Consider the following 24,452-nt stretch of genomic DNA (forward strand, 5'->3'; position numbering starts at 1 on the left):
GGCATCTGCAAACCAACATATTCATTAATGTGTGTCGATTCTAGTTTCATCCTGTTTTAAAAACAAACCACGACATGTTTTCCGACCTGCAGGAGGTGATCGAAGCGATAGCAGAGAGCGCTTTCAAGACGTCGCCCTACCCCGTCATCCTGTCCTTTGAAAACCACGTCGATTCGTAAGTTGTCGAGACGATCAGCGATGTTAAAATCATGCTGAATGTTTGAAGATTATTGATCATCAAAAGGATGCCAATCATTGAACTGTAATTACCACCACACCCAGCAGTGTTTCCGTAGAAAACATTTCCCTCAGCGTATTTGGAGTTCATCTGAAGGTTGACAATCACATAGTTAAGTGTTCTGTTGTGTAACAAGAAAAAACATACAAACTTCCTCTTCAAATGAAACCTGTTTGTGTGTAGAAGGTCTACATACCACAGTGTGATGCTCATTTTCTCTCTATCATCTCACAGTGCACAGCAAGTGAAATTGATGATCAAACATTAATGTTTTGTTGGATTTGAATGTAAGTGGGTGTTGGTTCCGTTTGGGTTAGTCAGCATAAAACTGAATCTCCCCTGTGTCTTTTCTTCCACCAGAGCCAAACAGCAGGCTAAAATGGCAGAGTACTGCAGGACCATCTTTGGAGACGCGCTCCTCATTGACCCACTGGAGAAGTATCCGGTAATAGTGACGGCCACAGTAAAACATTTAGGTAGAGTCAGGTGGACAAAAGATCTTTATTATTATAACATGTTCTCTCATTAAAAGATAGGAGTGAATAAAAAATAAAATAAAAAAGAATAAATAATAAAAAAAAAAAAGAATAAATATAAAAAGGATAATAGTAAATACTTTCATTAAGAAATATTTCAAAAAACCTTTATTGAAAAATAATTTTATAAAGAATATTTCAAAATACTTTTATTAAAAAATATATTATTCTTAAAAATGCTTTTCTTAAGTATTTTAAAAACCTTTATTTAGAAATATTTTTAAATACTTTTATTAAGAAATAATAAATACTTTCATTATGAAACAATTTAAAAACTTGTATTAATAATTATTGAAATATTAAAAATACTTTCATTTTATTACAAAATATTTTAAAAGAATTATAAATGCTTTTATGAAACAATATTGCAAAATGTTTTAAAATGCTTTTATTAAGAAATTCTAAAACTTTAGTAAGAAATATTTAAAAAATATTTTTATTAAAAAAAATTGAAAATACTTTTATTAGAAAATATTCAAAAACACTTTTATTAAAAAATGTAACAAACATTTGAAAAAATCTATAGTTGAAAAACTTTAATTAAAAAAATATAACAAAATACATATTGATTAGAAGAAAGCTGTTCTAAAAGACAAGTTAAAATATTTAAAAAATTGTCCCAGGTGGAAGCTTTTACAAGTAGTATAGACAAGTTTAGTTAAATAATCGTCATTTTAATGTAATAGAAAAGTAACTTCTTCAGCAATAGTTGTAGCGTTAATACAATAAAATAAAATGTAACTTCTTCAGCAATAGTTGTAGCGTTTGTCATATGACTGTAACACGGGTGCATTAACCACACTACTTAAGGGTGTGTTTGTTAGCACTGGTTGTAGTAGAAGTCTCTCAAAGCAGAACAGTGCACTGTAGAAAGAGGATGTGATGTTAGACGGTCCCTCCTGAAGTCTGGCTGGAACAACAGCCACTCTTTACCAGATCTAACCAAAATAAATGTGTTTGCTGAAAATAAGCCCCAATATATCTAAAGGCAGTGTGACAAATGTTGTACAGAACACAGACATAAAAACATGGGACTTTAAAGCTTGTTATTGAGTTTGTGGATGCTCAGATTCAGTTATTAAAGCCCTGGGACTCCTGTGACACTGTAGCGTTAGCTCTGCAGGCTGTGCATCAATTGCAACCTTGTTCATTGCATGTAGTCATTTATTCTGTGTAGCTGTTAACTTTTAGTTTCCTGTGTTTCCTCATTTCACAAATTATTCTGTAAAGCACATTTTAGCTTTTATCTAACCAACATTTTTCCATTAAGAAGAGTAATCTACCTTTTTCCTGGGTAGGCTATTGTAGATATGTGTGACGGTAACCAGGTATGGAAGTTATCTGATGCTTTCCAGTGTATAATATATAAAGGGCTCTTATTGTGAAAGGCTGTAGAAGTTGCACCCAGAATTGGGAAATGGCGACCCCAGGAATAATAAGGTTGCTATTTCTGTGAAAGGAACAAATGTTTTGAATTTGTTTCTCCAGTAACACCACCACACACTAATTCAATGTTTTTCAACCTTGGGGTTGTGATCCCATGTGGGCTCGTCTGGAATGTATATGGGGTCCCCTGAAATGTCTATAAGCACAAATAATTCAAAAACAAAAAAGTAAAAATATATATATATATACACACATAGCAGTATGTATATAATAAATAATAATATAAATGTTTAAAAAAACAAACAAAAAACACGAATACTTGCTACTCTGTGTTGTAATGATTGAAAACTAATTCTAGAAGGAAAATGCAGTCTTTGGGGTCAGCAGAAGTTTGTGATATTAAACTGGGGTCATGATCCAAAAAAGAATGGGGAGCACTGCACTAACTTGTGCCCTTGTTGTCCGCACGCTAAACATTTCAATAATGTTTGTCTTTGTGCGCTCAGCTGGTGCCTGGTCAGGTGCTGCCCTCACCGCAGGAGATGATGGGGAAGATCGTCATCAAAAACAAGAAGAAGCATCATCACCACCGGCCCATTGATACCAGTGGCAGCATTCGACAAAAGGAGCAGGGAGACCAGTCGTCCCCGCATAACGGTGAGCAGAGACGGCCAGCGTCTTCTGTGGTGGGAGATAGTTTGGCACTATGACTCAAGGTTGTGGTCAATTACATTTTTCAATAACAATTACATCTTTCAATTATCCATGTTCAATTACAACTCGATTATAATTACATGAACAGAATTTTTTCCAATTACAACTAAAATTACAATTATCATTTTTCCCCTGAAAGTCAATTACAATTGTATTCTCGATTACTAAAACAAGTCGTCACAAAAACTGAGCCTTTAATAAATAAGCCTATAACTTTCTGTTGTTAGATTTCAGTTAGCATCTCGTATGATAATGTCAGTTTTGACCCATGTCTTAAATCCACTGAAAAATACCTTGTTAGGCTTCCTTATCCATGCAAATATTGGTATCAACAATGTGGACATCTGAGCCTTTTTTTTATTTGTTAGTGTACCCCGCGATTTCAAATTCTTTTAAATTGTAAAATGAACCGGAAGAGAACAGACGGGCAGTGGGAAAACGTGATATGAAACGTATTTTAATCATTGTTAACTCCGCATGTGTAAGCCATAGAATCGTAACATGGTTCCCAGTTTTTTGTGTAATTAAATTAGACATGACAGTTTTTCTAGAATGTTCATGCCAATTACAATTACAAGGTAAATTATCTAAACTAAATTACAAATCAATTATGATTACAACAGCAACAGATTTTTCCAATTATAATTGTGTCATAATTGTAATTAATTATCAATTATGCGATTATGATTCTAATTGACCACAACCCGAGTCTAACTCTGCACAACTGTGTCCAGATATTAGAAATCAGATGGACAATTTGCTGCTTTTTGTCTAGAATGTCCTCTGACAGACGAGGGGAACCATCTTCTGACCAACGGGGAGGAAAAGATGTCTGAGAGGATGATCAAATACGCAGAGCCTCGCAAATCCCTCGGTGGGTTGAAGAAACATTAAATGGTTGACTAGAAAGTATGCAAGTGAGTTTGAGCATGTTGTGATCATGTTTTGGGACTTCTAAACCAGGAGGTGAAGGAGAGAGTGAGGAAGAGGAAGAGGACGAGTCGGTGACGGAGCTGAAGAAGCCAAACTCTGATGAGGTGGGAGGCTCATGGGTTCACTGCTTGAAAGGATGAAAGGCTGATTTATGCGTGAACGCTATCTGCCTGTGCACAGGGCACCGCCAGCAGTGAGGTGAACGCCACAGAGGAGATGTCGACTCTCGTCAACTACACGGAACCTGTCAAGTTCAAGAGCTTTGAGGTGGCGGCAAGTAAGTGTGTGTGTAGGTGTGTGTGAGATAAAAATACTCAGAAGCAGTTATTGTGCCACACTTACAGAAATGTCTTCAACTCCTCTCACCTTTACAGAGTACCTGGTTGGATAGACGGGTTGTGTCTGTCTAAATCAGAAATGGGGAAACTGGCGGCCCAGGGACCACATGCGGCCCTAGGTCTAATTTTATGCTGCCCCCAAAGTAAACGCACAAAATGACAGAAAAATACGCAAAATAAAAAATTCCAACGTTGCAGGAAAATACAGCAAAATACAAGAAAAACACAGAAAATACTCCAAAAACACACACTACAACAAAAATGAACAAAATGAAAACCGAAATGCACAAAATCACAAAAATATACAAAATTACACAGAATGACAAAATAAGTACAGAAAAAGACAAGAAAAACACATGAAATGACCCACAAACCCACAGTACTAACAAACAAGCAAATTGACAACAGAAATACACAGAGTACTCCAAAAATGCAAAATGACAACACAAATACACTCAATATGACTCAAATCAAACATTTGACAGAAAAATACACAAAAGGACAACAGAAATGCAAAAAATGCCTCATAACAAGCAAGACAACAACATACATACACAGAATGAGAGAGAAACACACAAAATGTTCTTTCCTGTGTTGACACTCAGATTGGTCACTATTCTAAATGCTTCAATCAATCAAACACATTTTTGTGGCCCCTGATGTGATCGAAGGTGCCCTGCTCTGGTCTAAATAAATTAATGACAATGTTTCTTCCTTTTCTCCCACTTTTGTCCCTCAGAAAGGAGGAAGTACTATGAGATGTCCTCGTTTGTGGAAACCAAAGGCATGGACACCCTGAAAAACTCTCCTATTGAGTTTGTTGAGTATCCTTTGAATGCGGGAATTAAATTGAATTGATGACTTATTTACAATGTTTCAACCTCGGATCTTAAGCCCTCTCTCAACTTATCTGCTGTTGTTGTGATATTTCCACTCTCTTCTGACTCCCAACAACCACAATAATCATTTTTCTACCAAATTACAGATGAGCAGCTAGCTAGGCTAATAGTGGGTTAGCCCTCCCTTATGAATAAAGTGGATTTCACAATCAACACTTTAGCGGACAAACCTGGTCTATACAGCTCTGCATATGTGTTGATAATTATTGTATTTATTTATGTTTATTTATTGGTTTATTTAACAGGGACAGTGTATATTAATATAATTACTGAAAATATACCAGAATTAGCCAAAAGGCTAATCATCTGCAGTCCCTGGACAGAATTTTCAATTTGCACCCTAAACAAATACCAATTCTCAACGAGACGACCATCAGATATTTAATCATTATTTATTTATTCATTTGGAGCAATTTAATACACAGAAAAAGCTTTAGTAATATGTGTACATACATTTTTCAAAGTGTTGCCTACATAAATATTGTTGATAACAAATAAATACACTGCTTGAAAGGGAGTGGAATGAAGTGGCAGTATTAAAAGTAGCAGATACTAAAACATACAATTTCATAAATAAAACATCAAAAAGTCACCAAGAGGCAAACGTATTATTCCCTGACCGCGATCTTCCAGGTACAACAAGAAACAGCTGAGCCGAATCTACCCAAAGGGAACGAGGGTGGACAGCTCCAACTACATGCCTCAGCTCTTTTGGAACGTTGGATGTCAGATGGTGGCACTGAACTTCCAGACTCTTGGTAAGAGAAAGAAAAGAGATGTTTTATGTTTCCGATTATTTTCTCCTAGATTCTGGACAAACTTTACTCTCTAAAGCAGTGGGTATTAACTTTATTGGAGGTACTGAACCCTGCAAGCATTCAAACCCTTTGTAATTGGAAAAAATTAAATGAGATTTTTTCAGTATGTATATTATTTATGTATTTATTTTTGCATTGTTCAAAACTACTGAACCCCAAAGGGACACAGATATATATATACTATATATATATATATTTTTTTTTTCGTGCACTTACGTAAATGCCTTTACTTAAGCGCGTGAAACGAATACGTGTGCGATTAAAACTTAAAGTTAATCATGTTAGAGGATCTAGTAAAGCTTTATTTCAGTCTTAGGGTTAGGGTTAACAATTACCTTTATGTGCTCGCTTACACAATACTCTTATCACGTGCTCGCGTGTAACTTTTATGTGAGCGCGCAATAAAAATAAAATCCCCTGTGTCCCTTTAGGGGCTCCATACAAAAGCCTTTAAATCCTGATTTAATTTTTTATAAATGAATATTTAAAAATAAAAATGTACATTATCAAAATTTATCTTTTAATATATTAGTTCATCACAGAGTTATTTTGTGTAACACATTTACTGTGTGTGTCTTGGCCCCTGTCGAACCCCTGGGACTGACTCAACAAAAGTAATTTGCGCTAAAGCAGGGATCACCAACTTTTCTGAAACTATGACCTACTTCATTGGTACTGTATAGTCCAAAGGGCTACCAGTTAGAAAAGTATTTACGTTTCAACACTTTCCTAATTCATGCAATTCTTTCATTTTCATTACATTTCATGGAAAAAAATAATGTTCCTATTTTACTAGCTACTAACAAACAACTTTAACTAATTGCGAAACATATAAAAATTTGATTATTTTTTAATTTGACAAATGTTACATCTTATATACCAGTATATTATATTATATATAACAAACCACTAACCATACACCAAATCTGCAGCACATAAAAACATTTGTCACAATGTTTCAGTGAAAATAAACTTTTAAAGATGGTTCATTTAACACTAAAACCATTTCACGTGCAGCAGTTGTTCTGGTAGCTGGAGCACTGTCGAGGTGCCCTTGAGCAAGGCACCAGCCCCAACACTGCTCTGGTGCGCTCCCTTCATTGTAAAAGCACCCCCACTCTGACATCTCTCCAATAATGCATGTCCACAGGTCTTGTTTGTGCATGTGTGTGATTCGGGCCTATGTGTGTGAGAAGCATGTTCCTAAAAATAACAGAGTGCAATGTAATTTCCCTTCAGGGATTAATAAAGTAATTCAAAATTCAAATTACGCCCTTTTGCTGTACAGATTGGAATTACATTGCAGCGTAGGACATGCAGGTACTCGGTGGCCTGCTTTCTCCCTTCTTTTAATAGCTGCATCAGTTTGTAAGTCTGTGATGTAACAAATGTTTTTAAACTTCAAAATATGGAACTTTAGCAATCTTGAGCAACTAAATTGATCTTATCTTTCAACCCCAACCCACCCCCTATTGAATTTTTAAAAAGTTCTTTTTAATCATCAGATTTTTTTTACTAACTCTTCTCTATGTTGTCTCTCTCTCTCTCTCCCTCTCTCTCTCTCAGACCTTCCTATGCAGCTGAACATGGGGGTATTTGAGTACAATGGTCGCAGTGGGTACCTATTGAAACCAGAGTTCATGAGAAGGACGGACAAACAGTTTGATCCATTTACAGAAAACAGAGTCGATGGGATTGTCGCCAATACTTTAAAAATCGAGGTAAGAAGAACCCCCTGGGTGACTTTTTAGTTGAAAGTGTGAAGTTTTTAACCGTTAAACGCCTCCTTTAGGTGATTTCAGGCCAGTTCCTGACGGATAAAAAAGTAGGTGTGTACGTGGAAGTGGACATTTTTGGCCTTCCTGCTGATACCAAGAGAAAATACAAAACCAAAACATCGAATGGAAACTCTCTGGACCCTGTGTGGGACGACGAAATGGTCGTTTTCAACAAGGTAACGGACAAGACGAACTTAATTGTGTCGATAGCACCTCACTCTGTTTATTCATTTATTTGACATGTTCTCAAACCTTCATCAGGTGTAAAGAGTACTGATATATCCTACTCAAGTTGAAGTACTGTTACAAATAGTCAAGTACAAGTAAAAATTAGCTCAATTAAATAGTACTCAAAGTAAAAGTTACTTTCTTGCTCTACGTTTATTTTTGGTAATAAATCTTGCCACTGTTACCTTGCATACAGTAAACATCTCATATATAAACTTAAAAAAGGAGCAATGAAATCTTGCACAATTGGAACTTAATTTGTTTTCCACAAAGGCATTTGTATAAAATAAAAGGTTTGCCAAAATGTACAATTATTTTTAAAATAAAAATAACACCAATAAATTCAATTCAAAATAAAATAAAAAATGTATGAACTCTAAAACTGAGATAATAACAAGCATTTAATGCTGTTTTGGCGTGGTGCATTACGTTTAATCTGGTTGCTCGACCATGGTCATTTCATTTTTTGTAGTTTTACAATGTCCGTTGATCATTTTGAAACAACTTTTAATTCTTTTAAAACGTACCCATAGTCACAGTAACGTGAGTACTTGTAATCTGTTACTTTCACCTCTGCCTGTGTGTGTCCAAGGTGGTGCTCCCTACGCTGGCCTCGCTAAGGATTGCTGTGTTTGAGGAAAACGGAAAGTTTATTGGGCATCGCATCCTCCCCGTGTCGGCCATCAGACCTGGTAAGCACGCGCAAATAAAAAAACTCTGCACTAAACATGCAGTCTTTGTCTTTCATCTGTTTGATTCACACTGACTCCCAGGGTATCACTACATCAACCTGAAGAATGAGCTGAACCAGCCTCTGATGCTGGCCTCCCTCCTGGTGTACACCGAGGCTCAGGACTACATCCCTAATGAGCACCAAGGTACCACCTGACCTGAGCATGACAATCAAAGGAATGTCACACTTTTCTCTCCAAAATTTTGTGTGTCTGTGTGTGTGTTTTCAGATTATGCAGAAGCTCTGACCAACCCCATAAAGCACATCAGCGACTTGCACAAAAGAGAGACACAGCTGGCTGTTCTTCTGGAAGACAATAACGAGGTGCGACCCATCTGTGTGGCTATAACGAGTAGCTTGTTATTTTAGCACGGAGGTCACGACACGTGTGTAACGTAGTGGCCTCTGCTGTAGCTGTGGCTCATTAGCAGTGTGTGTTGTTTGTGTGCAGCCTGACCCCAACCAGCTTAAAGACGGAGAGAGAGAATGCGACATTTTCACAGACCCCCTCTCCTCCCCCTTACACGCCGTCTCACAGTGCCCGTTTTATGAACCTCCTGACATCATAAAGTCACCTGTACCAGGTACACCCAACTGCAGAAACACCCTGTTTATTTTTTAAGTAACCCAACACCACCTTAGGATCACATTTACATTTATTTAAAATTAGTGTTGCATATTGGGTCATTCATTAGTGATTTGAACACGTTCATTGCTCAAAGCTGATCAAATTACAGGGAGCTGAGACATATGCAAAGTTGTTTACTGAAGGTCCAAACATGTTTGAGTCTGAAACCCAGACAAGCTTAGATGTCCACCAGATGAGATGTATAGCAGATTGTTTTTGTATATTCTGAGAGAGTAGGTGGAGCTGTATTAATATACTAAATATCAGTTTCATATGTGATGTAGTTCCTGGGATATTGGAAGCTGAAGACGGAAAAAAAAAAATGATCCTCAAAAACTATTCATTTGATCAAACTGAAAATTTATAGTGTGCCTATTTAATAATCACGGAACAATTGGTAAACATTTCTGAATTTTATGAAACTGAAGTGTGTGGGATTTCCTGAAAATTTGTTAAAATGACAGGGAATGACCTTTTTATGATTACATTTTATCTTTAGGATCTGAATAAAATATTTGTACATGGCCTTTATAAAACCCTCCTGTGGACCCACCACCCGCAGAGGGATCCGTAGGGGTTGGGTGCAGAGAGGACTGGGTGGCGGTCGAGGGGGGTTGCCTTGGCGGTCCGGTCCGCGTCCACAGCTTCTGGCTGTTGGGACATGGAGCATCACCTCGCTGGGGGGAAGGAGCCTGAGCTTGTGCAGGAGGTTGAGAGGTACCGGCTAGATATAGTCGGGCTCACCTCCACGCACAGCTTGGGCTCTGGATCCCAACTCCTGGAGAGAGGCTGGACGCTCCACTTCTCTGGCGTTGCCCGCGGGGAGAGGCGGCAGGCTGGGGTGGGCTTGCTTATTGCCCCCCAGCTCAGCCGCCACGTGTTGGAGTTTACCCCAGTGAACGAGAGGGTCGCGTCCCTACGCCTTCGGGTTGGGGACAGGTCTCTCACCGTTGTTTCGGTGCAGAGTACCGGCCTTCTTTGAGCCCCTGGGAAGGGTACTAGATGGTGTCCCGACTGGGGACTCCATTGTTCTACTGGGGGACTTCAACGCCCACGTGGGCCACGACAGTGAGACCTGGACAGGGGTGATTGGGAAGAACGGCCTCCCCGATCTGAACCCAAGTGGTGTTTTGTTGTTGGACTTCTGTGCTAGTTACAGTTTGTCCATAACGAACACCATGTTCGAGCACAAGGTTGTCCATAAGTGCACGTGGCACCAGGACACTCTAGGCTGGAGGTCGATGATCAACTTTGTAGTTGTATCACCTGATCTCCGGCCGCGTGTCTCGGACACTCGGGTGAGGATAGGGGCTGAGCTGTCAATCGATCACCACCTGGTGGTGAGCTGGATCCACTGGCAGGGGAGGAAGCCGGTCAGGCCTGGCAGGCCCAAACGTGTGGTGAGGGTCTGTTGTTTATGTCTGGTAGATCCCTCCGTCAGTGGGGTCTTCAACTCCCACCTCCGGATGAGCTTCTCCCAGATCCTGAGGGAGGTGGGAGACATTGATTCCGAGTGGACCATCTCCTCCTCCATCATCGATGCGGCCGTTCGCAGCTGTGGCCGTGAAGTCTCTGTTGCCTGTCGCGGCGGCAATCCCCGAAACCGGTGGTCGCGCCCGGAAGTAAGGGATGCCGTTAAGCTGAAGGAGACCTACCTGGCCCTTTTGGCTGGTAGGACGCCGGAGGCAGCCGAGAGGTACCGGCAGGCCAAGCGTGCTGCAGCCCGCGTGGTCGCAGAGGCAAAAACTCGGGTCAGGGAGGAGTTCAGAGAAGCCATGGAGGAGGACTATCGGTCGGCCTCGAAGAGATTCTGGCAAACCGTTCGGCGCCTCAGGAGGGGGAAGCAGTGCTTCATCAACACTGTTTACAGTGCAGGGGGGGGCGATGCTGACCTCAACTGGGGATGTTGTCGGGCGGTGGAAGGAGTACTTCAGGGGTCTCCTCATGCCCTCTGCCACGTTTTCCGATGAGGAAGCAGAGGCTGGGGACTCAGAGGCGAACTCGCCCATCACCCGGGCTGAAGTCACCAAGGTGGTTGAAAAGCTCCTCGGGGCAGGGCTCCGGGGGTGGATGAGATTCTTCCTGTGGCGTGTGGTGCGCAAAAGCTTTATTATAAGATTTCTAAATATAGCCCTAGGACTACAAATTCCATCTCAAAGCCCCATATTTTGCAAAATCTCTTCTTTTTTACTCAATAACCTAGGTTGATCAGGTGTGTGTTGCTACTACAGGAGTTATCCCTAGTTAGAGATGAGATATGTGTCTACAAGGTATAACAACCACACATGATCACAAAAGGACCATGTGCAGTCCCCTTGCTCTTACCAGAGGTCTAGGATCGTGTCCTCGAGCCCACGGGCTCCTGTCCTGATCAGAGATTGAAGAAGACTTCTTCTTGGTTCAATTAATATTTATTCAAGATTACAAAATAACAAATACAAAAAGTTTATAAATCGACTTAAGGTCCTAATCAAATAATATAACAAAAAAGTGAAAAAGCTAAATCTGAAGCAAATGCTGGAGTCAAAAGCAAAAAGCCCCGAGAACTGTAAAAAGGATATTCATACGGCTTATATAGTTTTCCCCTGACCACTCAGGAAGCTGGGTCTTTCTATCCAGCCTCCTGATCATGGGAACTAAGTTCCATCAAGGAGGCTGGCTGAGTTTTTCCATCCAGCCTCCTGCCTTCACATGGGAACTAAGATTCATAAAAACAAGCTTGTTACACATTGTCACCTCACGTGACTGGGCCTTATGCCTTACTAAATCACACTTGTTTCTGCTGGTTACATAACTGCACGTTGCTCAAGCCTTTCCTAATCTAGCCTTGAAATGTAGGAACATTCAGTGAGTAAATCACACAGTTTTGGTTACATAGGGCATCACAATTGTAGGTCTTTTCACATCTTGCAACATCCTGAGTACCTTAAGTCTCTGGATGTTGCAGGACTGTCTTGGTTGACACATCTCTGCAACATCGCGTGGCAGTTGGGGACAGTGCCTCCGGATTAGCAGACCGGGGCGGTGGTCCCTTTCTTTAAGAAGGGGGATCGGAGGGTGTGCTCCAACTACAGAGGGATCACACTCCTCAGCCTCCCCGGCAAGGTCTACTCCAGGGTGCGGGAGAGGAGGATCCGGCCGATAGTCGAACCTCGGATTCAGGAGGAACAATGTGGTTTTCGTCCCGGTCGCGGCACACTGGACCAGCTCTATACCCTTCATCGGGTGCTCGGGGGTTCGTGGGAGTTCACCCAACCAGTCCACATGTGCTTTGTGGATCTGGAGAAGGCGTTCCACCGTGTCCCTCGTGGTGCCCTGTGGGGGGTGCTGCGGGAGTATGGGGTCCGGGACCCATTGCTAAGGGCTGTCCGTTCCCTGTATGACCGCAGCAGGAGCCTGGTTCACATTGCCGGCAGTAAGTCAGACCTGTTCCCAGTGCATGTTGGTCTCCGCCAGGGCTGCCCTTTGTCACCGGTTCTGTTCATTACTTTTATGGACAGAATTTCTAGGTGCAGCCAGGGACCGGCGGGGGTCTGATTTGGGAACCTCAGGATTTCATCTCTGCTATTTGCAGATGATGTTGTTCTGTTGGCTTCCTCAAATCAGGACCTTCAGCATGCACTGGGGTGGTTTGCAGCCGAGTGTGAAGCGGCCGGGATGAGGATCAGCACCTCCAAATCTGAGGCCATGGTTCTCCACCGGAAAAAGGTGGCTTCCCCTCTCTGGGTTGGTGGAGAGTCTTTGCCTCAAGTGGAGGAGTTCAAGTATCTCGGGGTCTTGTTCACGAGTGAGGGTAGGATGGAGCGTGAGATCGATAGACGGATCGGTGTGGCGTCAGCAGAGATGCGGTCGCTGTATCGGATTGTTGTGGTGAAGAGGGAGCTGAGTCGGGGGGCAAAGCTCTCAATTTACCGATCGATCTACGTTCCTACCCTCACCTATGGTCGTGAGATTTGGGTAATGACCGAAAGGACAAGATCGCGGATACAGGCGGCCGAAATGAGTTTCCTTCGCAGGGTGGCTGGGCGCACCCTTCGAGATAGGGTGAGAAGCTCAGTCACTCGGGAGGAGCTCGGAGCCTCCTGGTCGCCTCCCTCGGGAGGTGTTTCAGGCATGTCCTATTGGGAAGAGACCTCGTGGAAGGCCCAGGACACGCTGGAGGGACTATGTCTCTGAGCTGGCCTGGTGTCGCCTCGGGGTCTCCCCAGAACAGCTGGAGGAGGTGTGCGTGGATCGGGAGGTCTGGGCATCTCTGCTGAGACTGCTGCCTCTGCGACCCGGCCCCAGATAAAATCGGAAGAAGATGGATGGATGGATGGATGGGCCTTTATAAAAGTAATTGCTTTGAAAACGGTAGAAAAATGCTATAATCTAACTTGCGCAGCCATAATTTAGATGCAGCAGTTTTTTGTGCAGTCTATGTAGAACACATGTCAAACTCGAGGCCCGGGGGCCAGATCTGGCACTGAAGAACATTCAATTCAGGCCTCAGAAGAAAGTAAAAATGACAGAGAAAACATGAATCATTACTATATAAATTGCTAACTAATCGAATAGTAAATATCTCCGCTCCTCCAAATGTACAAACTCAATGAAACTCCACAATATTTGCACATTTTTCCCACATTTATCACATGATGGCAGTCATTGTTAATCTCAAATTTTTTTTTAAAAAAAATATAAAAAAAACTAAATTAAGGAAATTTGAAAAAAAGATTCTGTCACTTTTTGCTTTGATAATGTCGGTAACTTACATAGTTGATTATTTATACGTGGAATTTCAGACTATGGTAACATAATATTTAGATGGCTTGTTTCCCGCATCTCACTGCTCTGTATTTGGTCTCTGAAATAAAATGAGTTTGACACCCCTGATGTAGAACCTGAAACTTACCAAAACAATGGATCAATGTGAGAATTATATGTACTATCATTGTGTCTGTAGTAGTACACAATGCAAAATACAATACAATTCTTACTTTTATCAAAGAGTCCATTACATAAAAACGTGAAGACGTATTTAACTGGATCACATTTGCACATGTTGTACAGTATTTGTAGCTACACATGCTTACAGTTATGAGCCAAGTTAATTTTGATACAGTAGAGATGTATTTAGTTATTGTTCCAAAGATACTTGAAGTAGATGGTTATAGTATTAAAGGCATTTATAGTTTTTTTTAATTATTTATTTATTTAAAGGCCAATTATTATAATACAGTAATTATGATAGTGGAAGAAAATCCTGTAAATTTAGGGTTTTTTTAGTTTCAACATTTTGGTGTACTAAAGGTAATTAAAGTCCATTTACTCAGAGAATTTAGCATGAATGCCTTCAATTGCACAAAGAATGAAAATTTGATGAATTAAGTCAAATTATCTGAAGTGCCACGTATTCAATGTTCCACTGAGTAATAACAGTATTATACACACTCCTGTAACTGGAATGAAGAATTTTGTTTCCCACTGTAATAGACTGGTGATTCATTGGTTAGCAGTAAGATAATAGCCATTAAATTTTGTTTGTGTTTACTGTGGTTAGGGCTCCTCACGTGTCACATGTCGTCTTTTGTCATGAAGTGAATTTACAAGACACATTTGCTTGGATTCACTTTTGCTCTTTTACGCGTATGTGATATTCATTCGCCTTGACACATAAACGTTTGCTTTGAATCTTGAAGAAATTGGTGAAGAATGAGACTTTGTATCATTGCTATGCCAAACTGTTTTTTCCCCCCCTTAATAAATGACTTTGAAAATTCATAATCACCTTTGAACATATTGTAATCCAAAGGGTTCTGAAAAGACGGGGGATGTTTCTATACAAGTCTCACCATTCTACATACTGCAGCTTTAATTTGCCACACCAAATTAGGATTTTTCTCCTTCCTTTTCTCCCCTTTTTTCATTTTTCATTTCTTCTGTGCAGAAAACAAACATAGCTTTACTTGTTTGATCCTTGTGTCTGTTATAAGTGTTTACCCATTTCACTCAGTCTACATCTTTGTCTGTGTGTCCATGTTTGTGTGCGTATGTTCATAGCTCAAACCCAGAGGGAGGACCTCATAGCCTCTGTTATGGCAGGTAAGCCCATCCCGGCACACAGAAGAGCGCTCTACACTGTGGTATTTGTGGTGTTTGTCATCTGTCATGTTGTGGTCAGTGAGATTCCGCGATTATATTTGTGTGTGTATGTCGCCCCCTTTTAGATGTTCCCGTGGACTCTGTGGAGCATTTAAAGCAACAGAAGGGTTACCTGAAGCTGCTGAAGAAACAAGGCAAAGAGCTGAAAGAGCTGCGCAAGAAACATTTAAAGAAGGTGCGTACAGATGGGAAGCATTAACAAAGCATTATCAAATAATACTGTAAACCTTTGTTCTAACCTTTGGAGAGCTTAAAGTGTGTTCTTCCTGTGTAGGTGTGGAACCTCAGTAAAGAGCAGAAGTCCAGGAGTAGCCAGATTCAGTCTGACAGCATCAGGAGACGCAGTCAGATAGAGAAAAACCTCAAATACAGCATCAAGAAAAAGTAAGGGATGAGTAGAGACATCAGCAGCAAAACTGTAGTGGTACAGTAACCAATCAGGAACACATGTGGTTAATTAGTTTGCAACACAACCTCCAGATGGCAGCAAATTGTTTGCAGTGCATTGTCCAAATCTGAAATTTCTCAAATGAGGGTACGCAACGGCACTACAGGGGGTACTTGAGAGAGAGCAAAATAACAAATGAAAGCATTAAAAATATGTTTTGTTTTGGGTTTTTTCAGCTAAAAATTATAATCAAAACTAAATATTACCAGCAACTTTCAAAATCAACAAAAACACACAAAATAAAAGAAGAATAATAAAAAAACAACAAAATACACAAGACCACTACAAAATAACTAAGATACAAAAGGACATTAGAAACAACCAAATGACACCAAAAAAAAACCACATACGCTAATAATGTACTGAATAATAAGAAGAACAGGCAAACGACAACAAAATGACAAAATGATACAAACGGTCTTGATTAAAACACGAACTGAAAATACAAAGGTCAGTGATGATCCCACACCAGGAGGGAGATGATCCTAAATGATAAAAACGATGGAGATAAATGTATTACTTTCCACTTATTTACAAAATGTGATCCTTTAAAATGTGTGTTGTTATCACTCATCCATTCCATCATTATGCTCTAAAGTTACTTGAGCCAAAAAAAAGTTTGAGAACCCCTGGTCCAAATCATGGACAGGACTTTACAAAGAGTTCAGATTGTAGAGGTTTCAGATCATCAATAAACTGATCAGTTAGAACAGATGTTAATGATTTATAACTACAGGGAGGAAAATAATAAGTATTTGATATACTGCAAGTTTTCCCACTTCCAAATTTATTTATTTTTTATCATAGGTACACTTTAACTGTGACAGACAGAATACTAAATAAATAAAATCGGCAAAAACACATTGTATGATTTTCATTTAAATATATTCCATTTCATTGCATAAAATAAGAATTTGATACAATGGCAAAATGGAACATAATATTTAGCACAGACACCTTTGTAAACAATAACAGATGTTTCCTGTAGTCCTTGACCAACTCATATAACTCTGTGATGGAATAGTTGCAACTTTAGAAAAACATCCCAATAACGTATATAGTTGTAGCTGATACTTAACAAGTCTTATTCCTGATCTATTACTAATTTACAAGGTATAGTTATGTTATTAACATACAGTTAACATGTAATTTATAATTAACTAACAGCTTGTAAGTTATCTATTAGCTATCTATAAGGCACAGCTATAAATTGTATAACTCATTAACAGTTTATTTATAAAGTCTTACCTGTGTCTTTTCTAACACTTGTTTGTTGGATCAAGCTGAGAATCTTTACCCACACACTCTGAGTCCCTGCAGCTCATCTGTGGCTCACACTTATCCTCTTTTATCCTCCTCCTTAATGAATTAGCAGCAAGATTCAGAGACACGTTATCGGGTAAAGCCCCGTGTGAACCCTTTGAAGGCTGACTGACCTCAGATTGACTATGTCCTTCAGTAAACCTCATGAAGAGGTGCAGCGTGAGCTGATCAAACTGGACCAAGAGCTGGAGACGCAGAAGGTGCAGCTGCGTGAGTGGCAGATGAAGGAACTCCTCGAGCGCCGACGGGAGCTTCACACACTGGAACGAGGGAAGCAGGAAAAGCATTTGGAAGATGTGAGTGTTTCAGGCTATGTGCATGCAGATCATCAACCTCAGTGTCAGTTCATGTAGACACCAGGGTTTGGGGTCAATTACATTTTTCACTTACAATTAAGTTTTATGTTATGTTACAAATACGGTGACCAGCATTTTTTTTAAATTACAATTAAATTCCAATAATTTAAAGAATTACAATTATGTTTTCAATTACTAAAGTTCAATTACAATGAATCACAATTACTGCGCCTGAAATAAATAACTTAATAAAAGTTATCATCTCTTAAGATAGCAGGTCCTAAATGAGCTTTAAAATATATTTACATTTTTCAAATGGTAAATTGTGGGAAAGCTTCATATAAAACATGTTTTAATCATTTTTAACTACATATGTGTAGAGCTGTACATAGAACTGTAACATAGTTCCCCAGTTTTGCGTTGAATTATAATTGACAATTTTTATAGAACTTTCATAGCAATTACAAAGTCAGTTATCTAAAGTCAATTACAATATAATTATGATTACGACAGCAACACATTTTAAAAATTACAATTACAATAAGCCATAATTCTAATTAATTATCAAATACGTCATTACAATTATAATTGACCCCAACCCTGGTACACACATGTACACACACTGGGAGCTTGTTGCTAGCTGGCATCTGTGACCCATCTTCTTCTGTGGTGTGTGTGTGCGTGTGTGTGCGTGTGTCAGGCCTTTCAGAAGTTAAAGGAAACAGCCCATGAATGTCAAGCAGCTCAGCTCAAGAAGCTCAGGGAGACGTGCGAGAAGTAAGTGGTGCTTCGAGTTTACCACACTTAGGAAAACATCTTCTAGGACACGTGTCAAACTCAAATATTTTGTAAATTAGCAACTAATTCAGTTGTAGATATCTCAGCCTCTCCAAATACAAATTCACTTACAATTTACAATATTTGCAGGGCTCAGTTTTCATGTTCTTATATCACATGACGGCATTCATTTTTAGTCTAAATTTGTTGAAAGAACTCTAAATTTTCCTCCAATTATTCTACTAAATTTTCCCAAATTCATAAAATTAAGGAAATTTAAGTGAGGATGCTGCAGGGGCTTATATACTCACATACTTTATCATTTATATATCATTTATGCGTGAAAGTGCAAACCAGGGCCCATTAATGTTGAATTGGCTTTTTTCCACCTAAAATCTGTGGCCCACTTAAGGTTAAACTAATCTGTATTTGGCCCCTGAACTAAAATGAGTTTGACACCCCTACTCTAGGATTTCATTGATTTTTTTTTTTTTTTATAATGGTATTATTTGTGTTTTTCTTCATCTAACACTGAACATGAGTTATTTTCCATTTGTGTCTGCAGAGAGAAAAAGGAGCTCCAGGAGATCCTAGACAGAAAAAGACAGAACAGCATCAGTGAAGCCAAAAGTCGGGACAAAGACAAGGCTGAAACGTAAGACGATTGTTCTGTTTTGTAACCATGACAATGGACTCTTACTGACTAAGCAAGGAAATAAAGTCCCACGATTGGTTAAATGTTTTTGTGTATTTTGGTCCTCAGGGTGCATTCCAAATAAGAAAATTTTATTCAAACACATTCATTTATTAAAACTAAATCTCCATCTTTCAGTTTGCAGAGGAAAAAAATATATATTTGAAGAGATGTCTTACTACTCTGTGCATTAAAAAAACAATCCGTTGTTTATAGGAATGTAAAGATTAATCGTGAGGCAGTTAAAAATCGATTCAAAGGTGTCACGGTTCACATCTATATTCTGAAATTGAATCGCAGTACTTTTTTAAATTTGAAATTGGAAATTCAGGACGCACGATAAGCATTTTGGCTTCCCCAAGACAAAATCAAAGAGGTGTGAGAGAAAGAATAGGTGAAACCTAAGGTAAGGAGCACAGAGAGGAAAGGGAGAAACAAGAGAGAGAGAATGAAAGCCATAGTTTGTTTATTTATATTATTTTACTTAAAGTCCGATTGTTAAGGCACATAATACGTTTTCAGTTGCAAGAAAAGGAACTATTATGCAGTTTTGCATTGTTTACTATAGAACCAGAATTTAAATGAATAGGCTTCTTCATTTGTACTATTTCTTTATTTATTTCATTCAGAATTTATTTTTTAATTAAATTGCATTGTTTTGCGTAGTTTATCAAGAGATTCTTTTGACAATGAAAGATAAAAGAAAACAGTACAGTATTTTCAGTCATCATTTGTCGACCTTATCATTTTGTAAAATAAATCGTGAGAGAATCGTATCGCGAACCCAGTATTGTAAATAGTTGAGTGAATCGTTACATCCCTAGTTATTTAGTATAAAACATTTGGATCTGTAAATAGTTATTAAAGTCAAAGAAATAAAAAAACAAGGGAAAGGAGTTTACTGAGAGAAAAGTGTTTTAAGTAAGTCATAAAAGAGATCTCTTATTTTTTATATAAACTATAATAATAATTAAGAAAAAACTCAAAGACACTTTACAGGTAAAACAATTACAAGTAGAAAAAGAATTAACAACAAAGGTAAATACAGAAAATAGGTGGAGGATCGGTACTTATGTGTAAACATGACTGTTAATGTGTGAAATGCCCTTGAACCTTTCATGACTAAAGAATTGAAAAAACAAACAAAAATGCTGGTTGAAAATGGCAGTGCAAATTGTACAGATAAAGTTACACCTCTGATTATCTTTAATGTTTTTTATTTTTTTGTTTTTTTTAATTGTCTCTTGAGTCCACAGAGAAAATCTTAATCAAACAAACTTCCTACAAAATCACTGTTTCAGTAACACAATGACTGAATTGAGATTTTTGCTAATGTGACGAAGAATATATGATTGGAGTCATATTACGCTTCTTTTCTACCGTTTCCTCCTCACCGTTTCTTATTTTTGTCTTCAGGGAACTGAATGAAATCAACAGGAAACATATTCAAGATTCTGTTGCTCTAATCCGTGGGGTAAGGCCGCCCACTTTCTATACTCGACTTCAAACCATCCATTAATCCTTTGCACATTCTGCTGCAGTTATCACTTTTATCTCTCTTTTTTTTTTTAATCAGCTGGAGGAGGCACAGACCAGGAGACGAGACAAGTTAACCCTGAGGCAGCGGGAAGTGCTGCAGCACATAGACGACGAGCTTCCACTGGTGAGTGGAAACTAATCTAAATGTGTAGGCCAGGTTTGGTGTTTTTTAGGTTGATTTCAGATACATTTCCTCATCCTTCTTTAATATTAATAATACATTTAATGTTCAAAGTGCCTTTCATGCCACACAAGGACACTTTACAATAAAAACATAATAGAAAAAACAGTGCAATATAATACTACAAAAAATAACAATGTAGGAGAAATTATGGAATAAAATTAAACATTGAATTACCTGCTCAATACTACAATATTAAAAATCATTAAAAATGAAGTGCAACTAAGGTCTTGTCGGGTTAAATGAGCAGTAGTTGAAATAGATACTTTTCGTTTGAATTTGATGGCGGAACCTTGAGGCTCTGGCGAGCTAATGCTAACAAGCTAACGTCACATTATTATTACAATGCTACCAATTAAAAATGAAAAAACAGCAGCATGGTTCAAACATAGCATGGGGGCGACATCACAGCGCAGGGCAAACATAGGCAACTGGCGGCCCTCGCGCTAATGTTGAGCGGCTCCTAAAGTAAAATCACAAAATGACTACAAAATTACAGAAATATACACTAGACAACATAAATACACAAAATGACTCCAAAAACATACAAAGCGAAAGTAGATACACACAAGACAACAGAAAGTGCAGAATGAGGAAAAATATGCAAAACAACCACAAAAACACAAACAAAACAATAAATTACACCAAAAAATGCATGAAATGACAGCACAAACTCATTGTTCTTTCCTGTGTTAATGCTCCGAAAGGTCATCATTCTAAATGCTGACATGATTGTTGATAATGTGGCCCTTGGATCATAAAGTCACATTTTCGTGGCCCCGCTGTGGTAAAGGTTGCTCACCTCTGACGTAGGGGATCAAAATCACAGCGTCAACTGCGCTCACAAGAAGCCTGCGTTATTTCCTTGCATCAATACAATCGATTGATTACCTCTTAAAACAATTGTAGATCGAGCATAGATCGATGTAGTCGGATCGTAGGAACAGAAATCGACTCATCGATCTAATGGAGTGTGTGATATGTACCGTAAATCTTTTAAACCTTGTATTGGGTCTTGTTTCGGATGTCAAACCTGAGCTCATCCTTCCTCCTGCAGCTCCAGGCCCAGCTGCTCCGGGACCTGGAGGAGGAGGACCGGCGGCTGCCTGAAGAGATCTGCCAGCACCTCCAGCTGGAGCTGCAGAGCAAAGGCCTGCGGAGCGACGCTCTGTTCTCCTCCGCCTCCATCCGCAGCAGCCCCAGCTCCGGCTCCAGTCCGCCATCCAACTGCTCCACGCCCTCCAACCCATCAACACCCAGTCGGAGCTCGTGGTACAAAAGCTTGGACAATAGCACGGCGTCATTGGCCGACTCCACCTCATCCTCCACCACTCCCAACCTATCAGAGGCAGAGGTGTCATTTATGTGACATCATTAGGTGTAGATAAGCTTGCGCATCCATTGGGTTCTCTAATTAATATATTGTGGGTTAGAAATGCTTACAAATAATTTTATGTATTTTATGTTGCTCAAGGTTTTTATTGGGTAGTTTTAAGACTCGCAACCATTAAGTTTTTTAAAATGACACTTTTCTTATGTTCCTCTTCTTTATTGCTTTTATTTTATTTTAATCTCATTACAGCCATTGTTAGTGGCTCGTGTGTTATGCTAACGTTCTGTTGGTCTTAATATTCGCACAGCTTAAGCTTAAAGTGCTGAGTTAAATGAAAACTTATTTCTAAATTATGAAACATGACTCAAAGCAACTGTTTTCAGTTCTGCTTCATTTTTTTTTTTTTTTTAAATTGGGAATATGATGAAGAGGAGTTTTGTTTGAGGGTTCAGCTGTAATGACACCATTTTACCACTGTGCGGTGCTGCTGCCTCAACTTTTTAGCGTTTAAAATGATTATTATTCTATTTGAGTTTTAACTCACCAACCTTACGCTATACACTTAGTGTCTCACCAGGATTAAAAAAACAAAATTGGTGAGATAATGTGTCTCAAATTTGAACCTGGCATCAAATTTCAGCTCAAGGGTAACGCAGGGCAGGAGGGGTCATCAGCTATCAGAGTGTAACATGCCCCTCCACACTCCAAATCATGTGTGTTCAGACATCTCAATAGACACACACACACACACAGATGCAGTTTATTGGATGAGAGGCCTAAAGTCTCTCAAATCCTCCTCCTATCCAATCTACTCGCTGTTTGACAAACAGAGCACACACACACACGTTATGGGTATGGGTTTCAATAATATCCAGAACTATTAGAGATTAACAAACTCCACAGCCAAGACTTTAATCTCTTGAGGAGGCATCTGCTTTTATGGAGACAAACCCACGACACCAAATGGAAACGAGCGCGCGTGTGAGGACATCAGATGCTAAACTTAACACTACTGTAGAACACACTCCTTCTGATGACGACTCAAAGCTGCACTTTGACATCTTCACGTATGAATGCACTCGTCTTGTTAATGGGAATAGGAACGACTTTCCCCCAAACTTCCTGATCCTTTCACTCCACTCCAAGCAGCGCGTGTATATAAAACGTAGACGTGGCCTTTTGTTAGTTAACTATGGTTAGTGTTAGAACCACTAGGAAAGCCAGACGTTGAAAGCGGGGTCACGGTGCTCAAACGTAATGGTACATTCTCTGTCCCTACCAAAGCTTTGCTGTATTTATTTAGCTTTTTATTTCATTTTTTCACCCGTCTGGGTACAGCAATGGTACTGTGTGCATCTATTCTGTGTACATGTATAGTTATGTGTAAGTTTTACTACTGACTCTGAAGTGCGCACTGGCTGCCTGTGTGTCTGATCCCTCCCCAACCACTTTTAAACGCATACTGTGTTAACAATGATGATTTTAATCCAAGTTTATAAACAGTTTTTAAGTCTTTTTTTAATTTTTGAGAAGTTAAAATGTAAGAAGAGTGTTGCATTCACATTTAGATTAAAAAAGTGCAAATTGGATGAATCCATTTCAAAACTACCTACTTTGGTGAAAATCTACAGCTTCATCTCAATATTTAATCCTGAAAGAATGCAGCACACCTTCTTTGATTAGAAATAGTGTTTTTAGAATTTAAAAAAATGTAATTGTTTTCTTTAGAAAACTCCTCTTGGAGGATGTGAATGTAAACCACTGTTTTTTGTTTGGAATGAGATCGCTAACCTCGTTCACCAGCTGAGGATCGTCAGTCGGTCAGTTTTTTTTTTTTTTTTGCTCCTTCCATTTTATTTTTTTGATATCCTGATCGACACAAAGTGCTTAACAATCTTAAGTGGACCCCATATTGTAACTTATTGTCTAAATACGTTTGAGACATTCCTCACAGACTGCCTGCTTTCAAAGATACTGATGGTTGAAACCATTCCAGCAACTTTTTTTTTAAGGAATCGTCCTCTCCATGTTGGTTTGACATCCCATCGTCATATAAATGCACTTTTATCCATCAGTTGTTTGTCAGATCTTTTTTTTTTTTTTAATTTCAGGCTAAAGAAAAAACATATAAAAGGGGTTTCCTTTTTTCTTTTATTCCATTTATTTGGTACATTTTTAAATGCAGACAGTATTTCAGGGTGTACTTACAGAAACAGCTGAAAAACGTATTTGTTTGTGCTATAGTAATCTACCAAAGTAGTTTTTAAATCTAGATGAGATTAGTCCACAAGACTATCTTTATAAGCAGACTTTTACTCTGCAATGCTGTCATTTTCTTCCTAAAAACAGCTTTCCGAGCTTGATGTTTTGAATGGCTTCTACTAGTTTTTAATTACCTTAGCATTCATATTTATTCATTGCACCTAATATTAGCTCCCATTTGCTAATATTGCAAGGCTTGATAGCTGGCGGATGTCATGTTTACACA

At 39.0% G+C, this 24,452-nt stretch overlaps 1 protein-coding gene across 1 annotated transcript in view; it reads left to right on the top strand.

Moving 5' to 3' along the window:
• The window catches only part of plcb3 (phospholipase C, beta 3 (phosphatidylinositol-specific)), a 69,752-nt gene extending 46,199 nt beyond the window's left edge, over positions 1-23,553 (top strand). The window contains exons 12-34 of the mRNA XM_028474182.1: positions 93-175; positions 599-683; positions 2,667-2,817; positions 3,650-3,748; positions 3,838-3,911; positions 3,988-4,084; positions 4,885-4,969; positions 5,678-5,802; positions 7,429-7,583; positions 7,655-7,816; positions 8,461-8,560; positions 8,642-8,746; positions 8,831-8,925; positions 9,053-9,185; positions 15,272-15,313; positions 15,439-15,548; positions 15,648-15,757; positions 17,281-17,440; positions 18,141-18,217; positions 18,783-18,872; positions 20,328-20,385; positions 20,488-20,574; positions 21,689-23,553. Coding sequence (XP_028329983.1) covers positions 93-175; positions 599-683; positions 2,667-2,817; positions 3,650-3,748; positions 3,838-3,911; positions 3,988-4,084; positions 4,885-4,969; positions 5,678-5,802; positions 7,429-7,583; positions 7,655-7,816; positions 8,461-8,560; positions 8,642-8,746; positions 8,831-8,925; positions 9,053-9,185; positions 15,272-15,313; positions 15,439-15,548; positions 15,648-15,757; positions 17,281-17,440; positions 18,141-18,217; positions 18,783-18,872; positions 20,328-20,385; positions 20,488-20,574; positions 21,689-22,000 — 2,595 coding nt within the window. The 3' untranslated portion in view covers positions 22,001-23,553. The remainder of the gene's footprint in view (positions 1-92; positions 176-598; positions 684-2,666; positions 2,818-3,649; positions 3,749-3,837; positions 3,912-3,987; positions 4,085-4,884; positions 4,970-5,677; positions 5,803-7,428; positions 7,584-7,654; positions 7,817-8,460; positions 8,561-8,641; positions 8,747-8,830; positions 8,926-9,052; positions 9,186-15,271; positions 15,314-15,438; positions 15,549-15,647; positions 15,758-17,280; positions 17,441-18,140; positions 18,218-18,782; positions 18,873-20,327; positions 20,386-20,487; positions 20,575-21,688) is intronic.
• Positions 23,554-24,452: the final 899 nt, after the last annotated feature.

The sequence above is a fragment of the Gouania willdenowi genome, chromosome 18, assembly GCF_900634775.1.
Source record: "Gouania willdenowi chromosome 18, fGouWil2.1, whole genome shotgun sequence".
NCBI lineage: Eukaryota > Metazoa > Chordata > Actinopteri > Blenniiformes > Gobiesocidae > Gouania > Gouania willdenowi.